The sequence below is a fragment of the Tenrec ecaudatus genome, chromosome 2, assembly GCF_050624435.1.
Source record: "Tenrec ecaudatus isolate mTenEca1 chromosome 2, mTenEca1.hap1, whole genome shotgun sequence".
NCBI classification, from domain to species: domain Eukaryota; kingdom Metazoa; phylum Chordata; class Mammalia; order Afrosoricida; family Tenrecidae; genus Tenrec; species Tenrec ecaudatus.
In genome coordinates this window covers 171,645,001-171,665,819 of record NC_134531.1, presented here as the reverse complement: position 1 = coordinate 171,665,819, position 20,819 = coordinate 171,645,001, and the positions used below count along the sequence as shown (strand labels likewise).

The window sequence follows — 20,819 nt, the reverse complement described above, 5'->3', positions numbered from 1 at the left end:
CTGCTAAACCGTTAAGGACAGCAGTTCAAATCCACTAGTCACTCATAGGAGAACGCTGGGCAGTCTCCTGCAAAGGTTATGGCCGTGGAATCCCTGTGAGGCAGAGCTGCTGTAGGGTTGGGGAGTTGGACTGGGTTAGAAAGTATCAGATGGTGGGAGGACAGGGGCCCAAGCAAGCAATTCACTGGAGTAAGGCAGGCAGCAGTTTAGCATTTATCCCTTGTAATCTTTGGAAAGTCACTTCTCTGCTTACATTTCCTCACAAAACGGGGACAGCAGACTAACTGCTCTTGGCCCTGTATAGCAGCGGTTCTCAACCTGTGCGTTGAGACCCCTTCATGGGTTGAGCGACCCTTTCACAGGGGTCGCTTGATTCATAACAGTAGCAAGATTACAGTTATGAAGTAGCAACAAAAATAATTTATGGATGGGGGTCACCACAACATGAACTATATTAAAGGATCTCAGCATTTGGAAGGTTGAGAACCACTGCTCTGTAGTGTTTGTGAGTCAATAAATCTTTTTTTGGTTTTTAAATAATATTATTGGGGCTTGTCCAACTCAATCACAATCTGTCCATTGTGTCAGTCTATGATTTTTTTAAAATCATCTTATTAGGGCCTACTACTCTTATCGCAAACCATACATACATTCATTGCCCTCATCATTCTTGAAACATTTGCTCTCCATTTAACCCTGCTTCAGCTCCTTTGTCTGAATCTTTAGGAAGGTTTTTAATCTCATCTCTGGTGGCAGTCAATCAGAATCCACTGGATGGCAGTTTGGTGTGATTTCCCCCCCCCCAGCATGGTGGTTGGGCTGTTTACTGCAAGACCAGCAGGTCAAAACGACCTTGGGAGAAGACTGGGGCTTTCAGCTCCTCGCAGGAACATTTCTACCCTGTCCTCCTATAGTTTGGCTTTGTGTTTGGGCTTTTTGGTTTTTGGTAACTTGAGCTGCCAACCTGATTAGCAGCTCCTCCACGTCTTTTCTCGCCACCAGGACTTCTAGTCTAGCACATAGTAGGTGCTATGTAAACATTACCTCTTAGTACTTTCATGGAGCAGCAGCTAGTTAGTGGCAGAACTAAAATAGTAACTAGGTAACAGACACAACACAGATTTGCTAAAATTTCCATTTGAAAAGGAGCCCTCAAAGAGGGCTTGGGGTCTCTAGAGGTTTTTATGTCAGTGGGTTGAATTTCCATTTATTGTACTCTGGCCCACAATGTAATTGCATTTTTAACATGACCTAAAGAAATGTAGAAGCTTCTGATTGGACTGAGGAAGTTTAGCTTTCCCCTTTTGTTAAGGGTGATATTTACATTTTATGTGGGAATGAGATAACTGTAGGTTGCTCACACAATGGAGGGTGGAGATGTGTTTCTCTAAAGTTCTCACAGGAATACCTTAGAGCTGATGACTTGAGGAAAGCCAAGGCTGTGTCCTAAAGAGGAGGGGAGGTTGTAGTCCAGGGATAGTCTGTGCTTCTGCAGAGATTTTGTATTTGACACTGCCGCTCCAGTGCAACAGTTTCTCTAGGTACAATCGTGTGACATTCTTGTTGCCATTGCGCCACCATTAATAGAGCTCCACTGCCCTCCAAGACGGCAGTGGAGAAATGGATGGGAAGCAGTAGTTTAAGCCCGGCTAGATTTTAATCTGGTGGTTTTCATTCTGCCCACAAAGGAGCAGGGTGTAGTGGGTTTCTTTTTGGGCTGCTAACCGTGAGGTCAGCAATTTAAACTCAGCAGCTCCTCTTGGGAAGGAAGACGAGGCTGTCTCGCATGAAGATGCAGTCTTGGAAAAGCACAGGAGTAGGGCCACCTTGGGCCACCTTGAGTCGGAATCCACCTCATCGCTGGGTGTTTTGTGTTTAGGGGCAGGTCAGGGTATGTGAGGAAGGTTCTTATGTAATCTTTAGTTGCTGTTGTCATGCAGATTCTATGAAGGTCTTATAAGCATGGTGCACAAGGCAAAGCATTCTTTAAAACATTATCATTTAAGCTATTTGGCTTTAAGACTCCCAGGATATATATATATATATATATATATATGTTTAAAGGCTGTCTCAGGAGTTCCAACTGCCTCTTCAGTACCTGTGAGTTTTAAAAATAATTGAAAAGGAGTTACCTTTGAGCATGACACCTTTCAAAAAGGAAGATGTTTCTTTGTACTTATTAAATGATGGGAGCAGCCTTTAATGAAGTAGTTTTGGTAGCAGCCTTGTTTAATCAGAAGCCTCCAGGGACTGTGTTGATGAGTGTAGTTAGTGGTCTCCATCCTCTGTGCTCTCTGACCATCCACACCCCAGCTCTCCAAATAAACATCCTGCTAGATGGGTTACTTTGACTGTATTACTTGTTTAAACCACTGGTTACTGGTCTGCCCTCCTATGGGGGGAGGGGGGAAGAACAGGTTTTTATTGAACCTGGGTCTATTTGACTTCTCTTTTAAACCAATTTAAACTGGTTACCAGCACTCAAAAGTGAGTCACCACAGCTAGATCTTCCTAGTCTAGTCTCATTCCCTGCCCAGGTCCTTTCCTGAGCACCAGGCCACAACGACTTCTCTACGGCCCTACTAACCAGAAGACTGGGTTTTATAACTACTTTACACTAAAGGAGGATAGATTTTCTTTTAAAAAAATAGTTCTTTGCTTGAGGGTAAATGAAATTTAAGGCATTTAAAAAACTTTCACTTTTTATTTGGAAATTTCAAACATTAAAAGAAAACTTAAGAATAACACAAACGACTGCAACCTAATTTTTAACATTGTGTCACATCGACTCTGTCCATCTTGATCCAAATACAAGGAGGGCTTCTAAAAGTATGTGGGAAACTGGAATCAAAAGGTAATGGAGTGCTTCCGGATCATTTGAAACCCCATTCATAGAGACCTCTTCCCTCCTGCATTGGTTTTAGGCTCTATGCATCATTTTACCCCTTAATATCCAGGTGTACATTTTCTGAGAACACAGATTATTACCTGACGTAACTACAATTTCATCTGTAAATTCAGGAATCATTTGCATCTACCTAGGCCATGTCTTCACCTGTTTTGTTTTTTTGTGAAGTTGCGAAAGATTTCATTGAGGCAGGGAAAGGACTCCCCGTGGGAGGGGAGAGCAGAGAAGGACAGGGGCCTCTTGAGCCCCCAGTGGGTTCCGAGACCTACTAAGTTAGGTCAGGGAAATCGCCTCTTCACCTGTTTTTGCCAACAGTAGCCTTTCGGCTTTCTTATTTCCCAGTACATGTAGAATACTGTATTTATTTGCAGTATAGACTATGAGGGGCTTCAGAGAGTTTGTGGAAAAAATACATTATCATTTAATTCCATTTCTCATCAACGTTTTGAAACCTTATCTACATAAGCGCTCCCCCTCCTTGTGGGTTTGTCTGGCATAGCTGGTGAGCAGGTCAGGCCCCCCAAGCACTGTTGCCCTCAGGAATGGCATCTACAGGCCCACCGTACTCACTTGGCCCTAGTGAAGATGTCCACTTTGAGGGTGCTGCCTGGTCTCTGGCTCCTCCCTGGGGTGTCCTTCCTAGCAGCTAAGACCAGCCCCACCTCCAGCTTGCAGCCATCCAGATTCTTATCAGACTTGCCTCTTCAGCTTTAACAAGGTGTTCATTTTTTAATTTTGTAAAATTTTCTGTTCCATGTAGCTACTGTTGAATTGATCTCCTTTGCCCTGAGCATAAACTTGGACACAGTAACAGTCTTGCAGAGCTGTGAAATGTGGATCAAAGTAGGTTCCCTCCTTTAGTTAGATTTAACCAGTTGCTAAACTTTATAAACATCTTTGAAGCATTGTAAGGAGAGGCACTTTCTAAAGACGTGCTTGAAATAAGAAATCTGGATATTTTTCACTTGGTTAATTGAATATAATTTTTTCCTTTTTTTCTTAAGTGGAAGGCATTTGGGCGGGAAAGGTTTCTTTTGTCCTCTGTTGATATTTCCATTGCTTGGTGCTGCCTGCACTGGGATTGTCTCCACAAACTCTCCTTCACGCTTTTTCTGAGCAGTGGGTTCCTCAGGGTGCCTGCATACGTTTGTAATACCTTTGCTTTTTCTTATTTCTGTGTTTCATATTTATTTTTTCAAAGAATTACTTCCTGAAGTTAAAGTTTGGTAACCAAGCAGAGTTAAACTTGTCAACAGGAAGGAAAAGAACATAATCTTAGGTCAAGGATGAATTTAGTGAGTTTCTGTGAAGTTAAGCTGATGAAATGATATCAGCATTAAAAATATCCATTTTTAAATAATAGGTCAGAATTAAAAATACTATATCTGACTTTAAAAAAAAAGGTGGGGGTTGTTGAAAGTTTTGATTGAGATGTCCCTTTGGAAAGAGAGTTTGCATAGTATCCGAGCTTTACCCCAAGAAATGGTACATAATTTAAGTTTAGGAGAGTGGAACAATGATAGAAATCATGATCAGGGACCAGTTTGCACTGCTTAGGACATGAATGAAGGTTATTTAGTCAGTGTTAGCACTGTCATTAAAATTCATCGTCTTTAAATGGAATCCATACTAGAAAATACTGTTTCCGTACTAGCTATAATAATGGTGATATTGTTACTTTTAGCCCCCTATTTACATTGACTTCTTTGCATTAAGCTGAGGATGATTCCTCTTTAATAGTCATTATTTGTTGCCTTGACACAAATTTTTAAACTCTACTATGCACCTTCCTTGAATTTTTGGTACTCATTACTACTAAGCTGTTAAAATAACTGTTTTTCAAATCTTTTCATTTTGAAATAATTACAGATTTCCTGGCCATTTCAGAAATGACACCAGGAGGTCCCTTTCATCCTTCATCCAGCACCCAGAAATAGTGTTTAAGCCATAACACCAGACTGCTTTCCTTCAAGAATTTTTAGCAAGGGTTAGAGAAGCCTGGACATCTTCAGTGTAGAATGAACCACATGTGTTAATGAACGTCCTCCTGTCGCGGAGATTAAAGCCTTCCTCTGCTGGGTCTTTGGTGTCAGCACTTACTTGGGGCACAGGCACTTTCAACTTGGAAAAAGGTTAACCAAAGGTGCCTGCTAACCATGCAGACCACGGGCTCTCTCTCAGACAGTGAAGCCCTGGGACAGGCCTTAGGAGTGTGCGTTTTCAGATACCCCAGTGGTTTTTTTAATATAAAGTATTTTATTGAGGGCTCTTACAGCTCTTAGCACAATCCATCCATACATCCATTCTGTCAAGAGCATTTGTACATACAATATGTCGCCATCATTTTCAAGATGACATTTTCTTTCTACTTGAACCCTTGGTATCAGTTCATTTACCCCCTCCCTCCCTCATGAACCCTTGCTAATTTATGTTTCTATTTTTTCCATGCCTTACACCAACCCATGTGTCCCTTCACCTACTTTTCTATTGGGTGGGGTAGATCATTGATTAGTTCCCTTTTTCTCCCCCCATCTTACCCTCATGGTATCCCTACTCTGGTCCTGAGGGGTTTGTCTGTCCTGGATTCCATGTATGTCCAGCTTTTATCTATACCCATGTACATGCTTTGGTTTAGCCAGATTTGGAAAGTAGGATTGGGATCATGATAGTGGGAGGAGGAAGCATTAAAGAACTAGAGGAAAGTTGTATGTTTCTTCGGTGCTATACTGCACCCTGACTGACTCCTCCCTTCTTTGTGACCCTTCTGTGAGGGGATGTCCAATTGTCTACTGATGGGCTTTGGGTCTCCATACCCCAGTGTTTTATGAAACACAAGTTTTGGACAACTTGGAAAGTTAGAATTTTTAAGAGACCTCAATTTTATAGTTCTTATTAGTAGCTTTCAAACTTTTGAGCATCGTTTTAGATATATTTTACATCTGGATCCATGTCTGCTTTTTCACAGGAAACAGTGTCAATGCAATTAAAAATGTTTATCTTACTCTTTTTGAGTACTCTGGCTTTAAATTGGTTGTAACCCCTTAAATTTAAGTACCATTTAATGTCTCCGCTCTCAGTTTGAAAATAGGAGGCTTCAAAATGTTCGTGATGAAAACAGAATTATGTAATATTGGGATTTTTCCATGAACATTTTGAAACTGCCTCATACTGCCCTGGCCAGTGTTTTCAATATAAGGGTGACAGCCTGTTTTTTGAAATGGTATGTTATTTTTTTTCACCCCTTCCCTCTTAGAGTAATTTGCCTTTGTTTTTTCCCCCTCTTTGTTGTCTTTTGAGGGAAGGTTTCTTTTTTTCTCCTTTTAGCATGCTAAGCACATAGGTAACCAAACAGTGTGACCATTATTTCGTTCGTCACATATATGTTTGGTGTATATTATGTTCACTCCTAACTGTCAGCCTTCATGAGTTGTCTGTCATCCCTAAGCAACAGGCACTTTTGTTATTTTAAAAACCCTTGAGGACCTGATGCAAAGGGCTTAAGTGGAGAGCAAATGCTTTGAAAATGATTAGGGCAGGGAATGTATGGATGTGCTTTATACAATTGATGTATGTATATGTATGGATTGTGATAAGAGTTGTATGAGCCCCTAATAAAATGTTAAAAAAAAGAAGTTGTATGAGCCCCTAATAAAATGATTTTTAAAATGTTAAAAAGTTTACAACATTATTAAAATGAATTTTACCTTGAAAAAAAAACCCTTGCTGTTATTTTCAAGCATGGATGACTACTACCCTCACATCCCCTTCACCCCCTAGCCTCACCCTCTGCCCTGCCTCCTTTTTGTTTTAATTTCTATTCCTCAATAACTGTTTCCTTATGCTATAAAGAGCATTTAATGCTTAATATTTTACATGCTTAGATGGAAAGGTAAGGAAAATCAAGTCGCATGTGAAAGCAGTGTACTTGTTAAGTAGCTCTAAAATAGACTGGAATCATGTCAGTCAATGGTGCACTAAGGGTATAGGAAGGGTTCTAAACTAGTTAAATTATTGGTTTGAAAGTAAAATTACTTACATGGAATAAATTAAGTGTACTTCTAGCCAAGGAAAATGGTAACATTGCCCATTTGATTCTCGTGAATTTTTGAAAGCAGGAAGTATTACTACATTTTACATATTCAAAAATTGAAGTGAATAGAGGTGATGGGCCAAGAATACAAAGACATGGTAAGAGACAGCTATGACATTTCACCTAAAATATTATGCTAATTATGGCTTAATTGTTCTCAATAAAAGGAAAAAATTATTCTTTATCCATATACACAACTATCAAATGAAAGTGTAATGGGCAAACTGCTGGTTTTGTAGGAGTTAACAAAATTTTATTGTCAATACAAATAATGAGGGGGGAAAGGGGAGGGAGGGGAAAAAAAAAAGAGGACCTGATGCAAGGGGCTTAAGTGGAGAGCAAATGCTTTGAGAATGATTGGGGCAGGGAATGTATGGATGTGCTTTATACAATTGATGTATGTATATGTATGGATTGTGATAAGAGTTGTATGAGTCCCTAATAAAATGTAAAAAAAAAAAAGAGGAAAAATGATTAGGGCAAAGACTGTAAAGATATGCTTTATACAATTGATGTATGTATATGTATGAACTGTGATAAGAATTGTAAAAAAAAGAAAAAAAATTGTATGAGCCCCAATAAATTGTTTAAAAAAAAAAAGAAGAAAAACAAATAATGATCTTAGATTTGGACTAGGCTGGGATGTTTTCTTAATATACAATTACTCGTTGGTATAAAGCTCTTTTTTTGTATCTCAAATTGTTATTTTATCTTGTTTTTAATCTCTATTTCCGGAACTTACTTGGCCTACTACCCCGTTCTGCCCCCCCCCCACCCCAAATTTTTTACTCCACATGCTCCTGCCCCTGGCAACTAAAAATTTTGTGCTTTAGCCCATAATGCTGAGTATTGGTTTTTGCAGCCCCCTGGATCTTTCCCACCCCTCCCAGGGGCAGGCTTACCCACCTTCAGTCAATAAGAAAGGCTTTCCTCTTCGCTTGTAGTGGTTACAAGCTCTTGGATGTGGTGACCAAAGACTTAGAAACTAAGTGGTGTTAGAGCAAGATATTCTTCTCTCTCAGTTGATCTCTTGATTTTAGTTGTAGCTATAAGTAACTATACCTTGTTAGGACCTGTTTTCTCAAGATTTCCCCAAAAAGGTATTCTGAGCCTTTGAAGAAGCCTAAGAGAGAGTTTCAAGTGTGAGAGGTGTTTTCTTCTATAAAGCAAGTATACACAAAACACTGGAATCTAATTTTCAGGGTTCTACCTGAAGAACCTGAAAGCCAATCCTTGACTTATTTAAAGGATTGGAATTAGGGTTGTGCTTGAATTGAATAGTGCTTCGAGTAATGTATATATTCTGAAATTGTTTGGTAGTGGTTTCATTTTTTATCTGAAGGCACTTGAACATAGCAAACTTAATTTAAGTGTAGGTTTCTTGGTATATATATCCTGGGCAGATTAAGCTGCAGTTCTTTCTAAATCTACATGACAAGCAAGGTTATCGACCTCTACATATTAGAAACAGAGTTCTCAGGTTATGTTCCATACTAGTGATTTATAAACTGAGTCTGGACCAATAAGGGCGTTTTTAAGTTAATGGAATGATTTTTACTAGAATTAAAGCCCGGGGTGTGGGGTGGGGTGTGGAAGAGATCTTGTATGATGATGAGCTTTGAGTATTTGATTACTCTTGTTTGAGTGTTCATAGGTATGCATACTGCATATGTACCTCCATATGAGGGGGCGTCCAAATGTGCATCTGTTGGGGAGTGAGCTTTAACATTGTGGCAAAGGAGCAATTTTTAATTGACAACTTTTGGGGGCGTGATTATAACCCAAGAAAGCCATGTTGCGAATTTATTATCTCATTTACTAGCCATGTTGTGTAATGATCACCTGAGGTTTAATATTAAATTGTTTGTTAGAAGAACATACTACTTATTTAAGACCAAAAAGATCTGTTTTAAGTATGATAATTTTGCTCAGGGCAACTACTTGGTTTTGCTAAGTTTTAGGTCCGAAGAATGAGAACGTGGGAAGCTTAGGGGACGTGGTCAGTAGGGCTTTTCTTCTGATACGGGAAGACTTTCAGGACTGCTCATGTAAGGTATCATTGTCTGTAAAACTTTGAATTAGAATCATTCACTTAATGGCTTCTTTTTCTTTTCTTTCCAAGGTTTGGGCCCCATGGGATCCCTGTGACAGTATTTCCTAAAAGGGAGTATAAGGATAAACCTGAAGCTATGCAGCTCCAAAGTAGTACATTCCAGGAAGGGGCAGAAGTCAAGCAAGAAGCAAAGGGTGCTGTTCCCCACGACCCTTCCCCGGTCCCGCCTCCAGAGCCGAGCCTGGCTGAAAGCCTGTGGACTTCCAAACCACCACCTCTTTTCCATGAAGGCGCCCCTTATCCTCCCCCGTTGTTTATCAGGGACACATATAACCAATCAATACCTCAGCCGCCACCTCGGAAAATTAAGCGACCCAAACGAAAAATGTACCGGGAAGAACCCACTTCCATAATGAATGCTATCAAGCTCCGACCCAGGCAAGTCCTGTGTGACAAATGTAAAAACAGCGTTGTTGCTGAGAAAAAGGAAATTAGGAAAGGCAGTAGTGCAAGTGACTCCTCAAAATACGAAGATAAAAAGAGGAGAAACGAAAGCGTAACTACTGTGAACAAAAAACTGAAAGCAGACCATAAGGTGGACGGGAAGGGCCACGCTGAAAGTCAGAAAAGAAGTGCTGTGGTGAAGGTTTCCAACCTGGCGCACAGCAGAGGCCGCGTCGGGAAGGTCCCCGCTCCGGCCAATCCATCGAAGGCTCACTTAAGTACGAAGAAGGTGCTGCAGAGCAAGAACATGGACCACGCCAAAGCCCGGGAAGTGTTGAGAATTGCCAAAGAAAAGGCACAAAGGAAGCAAAGCGAAACCTCTACTTCCAAAAGTGCACATTCGAAAGTCCATCACACACGCCGCTACCAGAACCCCAGCTCAGGCTCCCTTCCACCACGGGCTCGCTTAAAACCTCAGAGGTACAGGAATGAAGAGAATGACTCTTCTCGGGAGACAGGGCTTGAGAAAGTACGCAGTGGCAAGATGGCACCCAAGCCCCAGTCTCGCTGCACCTCCACCCGCTCAGCAGGTGAGGCCCCTTCAGAAAATCAGAGTCCCTCAAAAGGCCCCGAAGAGGCCAGCGGTGAGGTTCAGGACACAAGTGAAGTGCATGTGCCTGGTGAGCAGGATGAAGCACAGACACTGGGCCAAAAGGGCAGCAAAAGCAGTATCTCTGTTTACATGACCCTAAATCACAAGGAGCCTGACTCTCCCAGTGCGTCTGTGTGTAGCATTGACAGCACAGATGATTTGAAGTCGTCCAGCTCTGAGTGTAGCTCTTCAGAAAGCTTTGATTTTCCTCCAGGCAGTATGCACGCACCTTCCACCTCCTCCACCTCCTCCTCTTCCAAGGAAGAGAAAAAGCTCAGTAATTCCCTGAAAATGAAAATCTTTTCCAAAAACGTCTCTAAATGCGTCACACCAGATGGCAGGACCATATGTGTAGGGGACATTGTTTGGGCCAAGATTTACGGCTTCCCATGGTGGCCAGCCCGCATTCTCACTATAACTGTGAGCCGGAAAGATAACGGCCTTTTGGTCCGACAGGAGGCTCGCATTTCATGGTTTGGGTCTCCAACAACATCTTTCCTTGCTCTTTCACAACTCTCCCCCTTTTTAGAGAACTTCCAGTCACGCTTTAATAAGAAGAGAAAGGGCCTGTATCGAAAGGCTATCACGGAGGCAGCTAAGGCTGCCAAGCAGCTGACCCCAGAGGTGCGGGCTTTGTTGACCCAGTTTGAAACTTGAACGTGGACAGGTAGGCAAGAATGATTGGAAGGCACCTTAGATTTCTAGTCTAGTTAAACACTTCCATGAAACACTCTGGCCAGATGGGGGAGAGATTGTACTCCACTGGCGACCTTTTTATACTTCACCTCAGAGCCATTTTTGACCAGGAAGCTTAAACTGAACATGCAATCAAAATTTGTCTTAATGAACTGAGATTGTACCAGTATTTTTCAGTTTCACGGGCTTAAACCACCCCCAAAGCATAGGAGCCATAGCTTCAACTGGAAGTGAGTTGTCAGAGGGACTGTCGGTAGCTGTTCATACCTAATACTGTGTGTATATATGTATAAGCGTATACATATATATATAATATATCTAGCCTGTCACTGTGTGACAAGAGTTGCAGGCCTGGGATTGCAGTGGTGAGCTGGGGAACAGTGTGAATCCTAACAACTTGTTTTTAAGGAGCACCACTTTTCTATGCATACAATGGCATTGAGAGTTTGATAAGTAGGCTTGCTCTCCCTCCCCCTGTTGTGGACTGGAGTGCTAACCCAGTATTGAGGATGAATAAGGCTGGGTAGATTGCTTCCTTTCTTATGGGTATTTAACAGAAACTTTCAAACATCTGGTTTGGGAGTTTAGATAGGTTTGTTTGCGTTATGTAAATAGCTGGTTCTTATATTTGGTCAGATTACTCCTGACTGGCTATTCCTAAATTCTTAGGATACGTCCTCCTAAATTACACTTTGTGAATTAATTGTCATGTGTAATTGTTGCATTTTGGATGTACCTAATTTGATAATTTTTTTAAAACAGTTTACATTTAAGGTATCTGTTTGCAGGTCAGAAAATGAGAAAATGTAATGTGTAATGCTCTGAAATGTAAAAAAAAAAGCTGTAAATAAAATTGACTACATCCCAATTATTTGTGTGTGTTTCTCAAAAAGCTTCAAAATTCTCAAGGTGTTAGAAAACAATTCTTTGTAATAATGTTTAGAAGAGGTAAAAGAGCAACCTTCTATTTTTCAATTTGCCCTGTTGAAATATATTATGATTATAGGTAAAATTGAAATAATAAGCAATTAATCACTGAAAGTGGAGTTTTGTACTATAGAGGTCTGGTATGCTCTGAGATCTGATTATTCCCCACCCCCTCCTAATTTCTCAAAAATATGTGGGTTTTAATTTTTCATTTTCACCTAAATTTTTGTTTTCCTTTTATCTTTAACTTTAATGTTTTATTACATGCTTTATTATTTACACTTAGACTATTCCAGCCAGTCTCTTTCCTACAGTTTGGGCTTTTGCCTCAGGTATCATTGCTTTTGGAGGCTAGTAACTTAGCTCACTTGTTGATCCGATCTTTTTTATCATAAGATTTGACTTTTTGCTCTATTTTAGCTTTGTATGGTTAGTGAAAAATATATCTGATAATCTGTGGAGGCAAATTTATCCCAAGATTTTTGAAGTTGCTTTCTATTTTTGTGTCTGACACAGCTTGCTTAGCTTTCAAACTTACTATCATTATGAAAAGTTTTAGGTAATTGAAACTTTGAAAGGAAGCAACAGTTGGATTTTTAATGAATCTAACTTGAATAATCATAATTACTATGGGATTTGTAATGAAAAAATAAATGGAGCTCAGGCATCGGTAGTGCGTATAATAAGGACATCTGTGATGCACATGCCCATATTTACAAAACAAGTCTAATTCCTGGGCAACTTGGGTAATGCTTTTTGATTATAATAAACACACAATTCTAAAAATCAAGATGCTTCACTTGAACGTATTCTTTCCTGCAAACAGAAACAACTTTTTCGAATGTTTGATTATAGCAGGTTGAAAAAAAGTTCAGCATGATTGAAGAGTTAACAAAAAGTATCAACATGTTTCACCGTTTGTTTCAGATTTGTTCATTTAAATACTCTTAAGCGTATGAAATCTGAAATTCAGAAAGGTTTAAAGCAGCAGAGCAAAAGTCACCCCAAACATTCAAGGCACTGGATAGTGGTCCAGTTTACTTTTCACAGTGATCCTGAAAGTAGGTCGCTCTAACACAGGAGTTTTGGCAAATGTGCTTGGGCGTAAACTAGATTTGTTTCAGAAGCCATGAGGAAAAAGGAAAGCATGATGGTTAAGTAGAAAAATAACACTGAATTTTCTTTTCCATGCCTTGAGGAAAAGGGACCATAGTCACCATCTTTGCTCATTCTCAATCTTCCCTGCACTGCAAGCTGCCATTCTCACATATCCTTTGACGACCTCACTAGGAAGCATCTGAAGAGGTTTTTAAAATGGCGTAGGTAAAGGTCCAGTAGTTGCATATTAAATACTTTAGTTTTATAAATAGAAATTTCCTAAGCAGCTGTGTAAATGGGTCCAGTATTTACTGCGAATGGAAATCCATTGAATTGGGTAACTGGTCATTTCTCTTTCCCTTATCTTGAGAGAAACCATGTAGATCTTTGACCCTTTTGCAGCGAGGAAGCCCAGATGCAGTGCCCGCCAACAAAGGGCAGAAGTAGAGCTGTGCGGGTTACAGGGGTGTCTGCTTTCTGGAGCTCTGAGAAACAACGTGGTATGCCAGAAAGCTAGTTTCCCTTTTCGTGTTCTGTAAAGGTAGACTAGGAAAGTGTTCCGTGCCACGTGTTTACATGTGGCACCAGAAAGGAAAACTAGAATCTTAGTCCAGAGCTCCTATGCATTACCTTATGTCCCTACAGGTTTTGATGGGAAGATCTATAAATTGCATCAAATAGGGGTAGCCAGCTAGGCAAGCTTTAGACAAAGAGACAATTTGGTATTTGGGCCATTTAACGTGTCTAATTTTATTAAACCTTGAAGGGATTTTCATTTTGAAAATATTAGTGTTAGGCATTTTAATACTTAGGTTACTCTGAAGTCTCCAAGGTCAAAATTGTAAACTGAGTTGCCCTACTATTTGAGTTAGGCACCTTTCTGTAAGTTGGCCATTCTAGAGGAAAAATTCCTTTATGGAGAGTAACTGAATTGGGGATTAGAGATGACAATTTCTGTTTGGATTCAAAGTAGTTCACTGAGGTTTTCTTACTGCTGCAGAGCAGAAGAGAGCCAGGGCAGGTGTCTGGAAAAGTTGGTAAGATTTGATTACACGGCTTTGCCCAGTGATGCCTCTAATGGGGAAGTTTCCAGATGGAATACGTTTCTCTCTTAACTGGTCATTTGCTTTGGGGTTGTACTAATAGGTAAGGCAATCTCTAATTGAATGCTTGGTACAGGGGATTATGACTGGAATAAGAGGTGGTCTTGTAGGGATAGATGCCTACAAGGTGCCAGTGTAGGGATAGATTATGCTTGGGGCTGTTAACTGGAAGGTTAGCAGTTTGAAACCACCACTGTTCCTGGGGGAAAGATGGGGTCGATTCCTATAAAGACAGCCTGGGAAACCTACAGGTACAATTCGACCCTGTTCTACAAGGTCGACTTGTTGGCAGTGCAGTTTTTTGAGCTGTAAAGAGAACTGATTGCATAATGGGTGGCACATTGGCATGCTAACTGCAAGATCTCAGACACCACCGGCCTCTAATCCAGAGAAAGATGAGGCTTTCTACTCCGGTTAAATTTTACAGTCTTGGAAACAAACCTACTGGGGCTGTTCTATGCCCTACAGGGTCTTAATTAGATACCGCAATTTAAGATTCATTAAGATTTGTATTTCCAGAAGGAAAATCAAAGACCCAATAGTAAAAGTGTTAGATTGTTGGTATAATCATATTTTGTTTTCCTTTTCACATAAACTGACATGTTTGTACTTACCATGTATAATGCATTTTAGTGAGGCTGCTTTTATTCAACTATTAAAAATAATTTTAGCCTTCCTTAGTCCTCATTTAGTTCTCTTGGGCGCAAAACTTAGTTTAAAGTCAGGTCAACTGTTATTTCATCATGATTATCTAGGGCACAGAATCACAATGTTGCCTGGTCTTATTTGTGGTTTTCAGAGTAATTTTAAACTGTATACCCTAAGATGTATGTTGATGAAACAGATTTATGGCCAAAGTTTAGAACTGGTGAATTACTAGTACACTAGTAAAAAACCCTAAAGGGATGGATACATATATAAACAACCGTGTGTGTTAGTGTTTTGCGTGTATTCCTCTATGGAGAGAATGGTTTGCTTCCCTAGGGAGGGTGATTTTATAGAATTGTGAGAGGGCTATCCAGTTGAGTAAAAGGTAGAATGGATATATTTCTATGCATTTAACTGGGAGGTTGGAACCTTTGTTAACATTATGCACCTGTGGTGCAAGTCAGGGCAGGAGCGCCTCTATGAGAGCACATGTTCCTGAGGCAGGTTTATGAGCTGTCTTTGGCATGTCATCATCTATGTAAAGGGGAGGAAAATAGTGCCTCCTTTTAGGGTCATGGCCAGAGTTTAAAGAAAGACAGCAATCAGGAAAGTGCCTGGCTAAGACCTGTGTATCCTGGCTTATTCCCACCACTGCCACATCGTGAGGCACAGAAAGTCCACTTCGGTATCTTTGACTCTTTCTCTGCAGTGGCCTCTGTAGAAATGGACAGCGGTATTATTCCTACCCAGATGCCCCAATCATCTGGGTAACAAAGTCTTGGCAAGTACACGTGCTTAGTCTAGCTCAGCAGTGCTCAGGTAGAGTACTGGTGAGGGGAGGACAAATGGTATACATGTCACATTTCAACTCCTGCCCTATTCCTCTATGTAAAGTAGATTCTTGGGAAACCCTGCCGAGGACGCACACTGTTAGTGCTCAACTGCTTAGCTCAAAGGTTGGCAGTTCAACTCCACTGAGGAGTCTTGGAAAGGCCTGGTGATCTGTGAACACAGCCTTGGAAACCAGGTGGGTCACTGGGCCTTTGGCATATGGGTTGCTCTGTGTTGAATTGACTGATGGCAGCTGGCAACAGCCACACAAGACTGCCCTCTCTCTACCTTACTAGGCCTCCCAGGGTTACAGTGGTGACACCTGGGCTGCGAAGCCAAAGGTTAGTAGTTTGAACCTCAGAGGTCTACAGCCTTGGAAACTGGGTGGGGTGATTCCGCTATGCCCTGTGGGGTCACTGAGCTGGAATTGATTGAACCGGCCAGGGCTTGTGCTGAGTAGAGAGCCTGCTGGGGAATGAATGAGGGGTCTCCTTGGTGTGGGCCTTTTGTACTCGCCCCAGGGCCCTGCTCCTTTCACCCTGCTTCCGGAAGCTGTGCTCTGAAAGAATCACAAAGCTTATACAACTACAAGGCTACAGCTGTCTGCTTTTATGTGGTGTAAATTAAGCTGATTTCCACAGATGCTAGGTGCTCTGGGGACCTTGCCCCCCTCTTTAAAAATAATTTGGGGCCACAAAACGGTGAAAAGCGGATTTTAATGTAATTTTTCTTTGCTCTATTCATGGTACATTGGTCGGTTGTGGTTCAATTACACCCACTGGGACCTGGGAGAATGGCGCGGCCTGTCCTGTCAAGATTTTCAGCCCCATAAGGGGTGGCTGGGAGGCTGTAGGTGGTTTGGAAGCATTGGGCGCGGCTCAATCGCCAATTGCCTACACTCCGCTCCTTGGTCACATGAGCCATCTTGGAGGGGGAGGGGTGTAGTCATTACACCACGCCTCGCTGTCCAGGTGCTCATGGCTGCAAACCTTGGGTTTCCAGCCGCAGTTTAGTATTAGCGGGGACTTTGGCAGAAGTCCTGGGGAACTGGGAAAAACCTCAAGCAATTTGTTTAGCATTCTAGAAGAGCTACTGATGAGAAAAATAGCACCGAGTCTTGAAAACTAGAATGTCTCATTGTCAAATTAGGTAGGCTTTTTTACTCTTGTTGCATGATACTGCATCGTATTAAGGAAAGTTTTAAATTTTGTGTTCAAGTTAAATACGTACTTTTTATACGTTTTAAGCGGGCGATGCTTAGTAACAAAGAAGGTCAGTGAAAAAGAGGAAGCCCCTTGGTGCCATGTGTTGAGCAGTGTGGCTGCAACAGCCCGCACACGGGTGTGAGTGACAAGTGGGACAGAGCTGGGCAGTGCTTGTTCGGTTCCCGTGGGAGGGTCGTGGGAGTCGGCCCCTAACAACTGAAGGGAGAGGGAGTGTGTGTGCTGTTCTTGTCCCCTTTGAGGAGTGGGTTTGCAAGGGAGAGGGAGTGTGTGCGCGGCTCTTACTTGCCCCCTTTGTTGAGTGGGTTTGGCAAAGTTCTCGTTAGAAGTCCATCTTTTGACTCAGTTGATCCAAGCCCCCTTGTGTTTGTGGTGGTTCCCTTAAAGGACAAAATGAGTATTTTCCAGTGTAATCGGTGCCTTTCCCGGGGCTTCCTTCCATTATTCCATCCTAGTCAGGGCTGCCCTATGTCACGTAGCATCAGCACATTTCCAAAGAGGATGCAGAGACTATAAGGCAGGTTGAGGCAACATGCCTTCGTAGTCCCCAGGCTCTGAGGAGCGCTTGCCCATGGTTTGCCTTGCATTTCAGGGTGGACATGGTGCTCAGGACGGCTTTTTAATGCATTTTCTGCATGACTTGCACAGAACGCAAGATTATTGCAGCCGATCAAGTTTTATTTTGGTAGAGAGAGGCTCAAATCAGATTCTTTTCCTAGTTTGATTGTTGGGTTATAGTTAAAAATAGCATATGAGAGGACTTTCAAAAATTGGATGTTTTGAAGCACCCCGCTCCTGCCTGACCAAAAGGGTAAATAACCTTATTACTGAACCTCATAAAAAAAAAACACATCGTTTTCCTCTGTGTTAAAATTTAGAAGTAATTATGTTTACACGTTGATCAAATATAATTTTTTTCTGTAGAAAAGCCATTTAAAAGGTGATTAATATAGTACTTCTGATTTCATTTGTCAGCATTGTATTACAGTTTTACTGTAAGAACTGAACATTTAAACCTATGACCCCCCCCCCCCCCGCCAATCATGCGATGGATTCACTGTTTCTTATTTATACTTAAACCAGATATGTTAGCAAACAAGTGTTTAAAAATAAGACATAATTACAATCCCTCATTTGAATTATGCTTGCTAGTTAAGTCTGTTCTGAAAGCCTAAGTGAGAAGAAAACTTGACCACGCATAAAGATTACTTCAAGTAGGGACTACCTACCTCCCTCTGCCAGCAGCGCAGGCCCCCTCAGCTCTGTAATGATGCAGCTGTGAGGGAGGATCGTTTCAGCCCTTGTTAATTAAGTATTTGAGGAGATAATGGCTGCCCTTACACACCCTCCTCACCTGTGGTTGGTTGTGTTGGGCTAGTAAAAGCTTACTTTTGTTGTTGAGGAACTTAACTGGATTAGCATTTCCCTCTCCTTTGTAAATGCTTGGGAGACAGCTTATTGGTGTGCTGCTTGGCCTCATGCTGCAGGAAGGGACTTGAGCTGAAGAGTGCCCTCTCCTGGCCATGGCTGGTGTGTGCATACCCCTCTCGGTTTTCCTTTCGCACCAAAGCATCGCATCCTGTGGGACCAGCACGTTTTCCAGCATAAATCCCTTGTGAGAATTCAACTCAATTTTGGGATCATTAAAAAATTTTTTTTCTGGTAAAATGGATGAAAGCGAACTCAAATGACTGCTCTATTTTTGTTAACTTGGTTTTTTCTACCATAGGTCTCAACAAATGGCAGCTATTACATCAGACAGTGACGAGTCCTGCTGCTCCCTTACAGTGTCTGACAGACCACTGTGGATTCAGATTGGGAGCATTGAAGTTAACAGTGAAGCGGGCAGGTCTGTCTGTTCTGAGCCCTGCCACAAAGTGAAGAGGGCGTCATGTCATCACGTGATCATCCCTGAAGTAGATTAGGCTAGACTTAAGCAATCCATTAGCCCTTCCCCCTCTTTTCCATTGACCTTGGGAGCTGGGTCATGTAGGTGATGGTTTTCATGAGTGAAAATAACTGCATGGATATCACCTGCTCTGTAAGACCATGGCGTTTGACCGCACATGAGTGTCATGAATTGAAACTGGCTTCTAGATTGGTTCAAGTTGGGGGTTACAGAGCCTAATTATGTCAGATAGCAACGAAGCCTCGATTTAAAGGTAAATACTGGACCTCTCTCTTCACTCTCAGCCTTTCTTTGTCACTTTCCCCCATTACTGCTTAGATGTAGTCATTGCTCTGTACTGTTTGTGTAGGTATGTATATATGTGTGGGTTTGCATACACACACACATATATATATGAATATATACAGTAAAACCCACAAAAGCCGGAAACTGGGTAAACAAACCTGTCAGAAGAGGAAAACGCAAGTATTTCCCACTACAGTGAGTGATCAGAGGCAGAAACCTTGTGAGATTCCCCAAGACCAAGGACATCCCCTTTGGGTTCCGGCTCTCAGGTTTCACTGTATATTTTTAGTGACCACTCATTTACATAAAGCAGGTCAAGCTCCAGTGGCGAAGGATAATGCTGAAACACACTCTTACTTTAAGCGTATTTGTTGGTCTTTATATTTCTGAAAGGCTTTTCTTGGGCTCTGGTGTAAGAAAGGGTTAGGGGTTTTATGCGATGCCACTTTATAACTTATGTGAAGTGGCTTCAGAAAGTTTGTGGGGAAAATGGAATGAAATGATAACGGATTTTTCCACAGGCTTTTTGAAGCCTCTACCTATATGCGTTCTTTCATTGCTTCTTTGGGTCAAGGCTACCTAACTTTCTGGTGTTTGCACAGCTAGTGAAGAGCTGTAATTAGGCCGCATGCTTATAGATGAGCTATAATTTGCAAGTTGGGTAGAGTGGCACATTTTTGGACCAGGGGTTGAGGCTGGGATGTTCTATGTTGCATACCATGGCAGCTATCCTGAAAGTGATCTTGTGAGGGAATTCTTGTCTTAAGAATTCTGTGACTGACTGGCACATTGGACTGTTAACCATAAGGTCAGCAGTTCAAACCACTGGCCATGCCGAGGGAGAAGGATGAGGCTGTCTATTCCCATGAAGATTTACAGTCCTGCAAACCCACAGGGGCAGTTCTACTCTGTCCTACAGGGTCACTCTCAGCTGTCATCTACTCAACAGCAATGAATTTGATTTTTTTTTTTTTTTTTTTTTAGGAAAAACATGCTCTGTTTGAATCCTGGTCTTTCCTGCTTCCATCTCTTTAACTGAACATGAATGGGCTTCACCAAATTGAAGCCAAATCTTGAGACATAAGTAGGAAGAAATGGAAATGTACATAGGATTATCTGTTTACCTCGTCCCCTGCTCCTTTCAGCTTATGGAATGGAGACAGCCACTGCTATTGTTCTGGCAGAGGCCAACTTCTGTGGGAGTCATAGTCTAGTAATATTAAAATCATCTGCACAAGATCTCAGTTTTAGAAATTTAAACGTATGGTTAATGCTGACGAATTTTAACTTTCTTTAGAAGCAAGGACTGTGTTCACTTCCCTTTCTGCTATGTACGGTACCTAGGACTAGGAGTCACTTCCCATTGCCTGAGAAAGCCCGTGCGAGATGCTCTTGGGCTTGTGTTACTGTGTGTGCACGGAACCGGGGGCCAGTGGACATGAAATCAGCACTCTGACAAAGACCCCACTCAGAAACGTCGGGAAAGATCGGCCAGAACGAGGGTGGCATTCTGTACTTTTTTTGTCTGGGGTTTTTCCACGGAAAATCCATCTCGTTGGTTTATAAATCCCATTTGAATGGGGAAAAAAACCCACCCACCTTTCATTATTGCATGAGTCACATCTTTGGGAATTTAAACCCTCGTTGGTTCGTGGGCTCCCAGGTCGGAGAGGCACCCCGGGGACCGCAGCTCTTCCACGGGCGTTCTCACCACTTTGTGGTACCAGTGGGGTCAGCGCTGGCATTTCTGGTCGGGTTACTTTGCATTGCTTGTAAGTCTCGCCCTTTGGCTTCTTGCTGGTGGTCTGGTGCAGGTTGCTGCCTCTGCTGGTCTTCAGGCTTGCTGTTAATGAAGCTCACAGTGGGCATTCTAGGAGAAAAATGGGGCCCAACTATGCTGGGGCTCATGAAGCACCTGCACAGCCCTCTGCCTGGCTCTTTGCACATATCGC

At 41.9% G+C, this 20,819-nt stretch overlaps 1 protein-coding gene across 5 annotated transcripts in view; it reads left to right on the top strand.

Moving 5' to 3' along the window:
• Positions 1-20,819, top strand: part of PWWP2A (PWWP domain containing 2A) — a 32,596-nt gene that overhangs the window by 9,291 nt on the left and 2,486 nt on the right. For 3 of the 5 annotated variants that reach the window (XM_075541915.1, XM_075541917.1, XM_075541918.1), the window contains exon 2: positions 9,121-18,383. In XM_075541915.1, coding sequence (XP_075398030.1) covers positions 9,121-10,804 — 1,684 coding nt within the window. In that variant the 3' untranslated portion in view covers positions 10,805-18,383. The other 2 variants (XM_075541916.1, XM_075541919.1) reach the window with 2 other exon arrangements.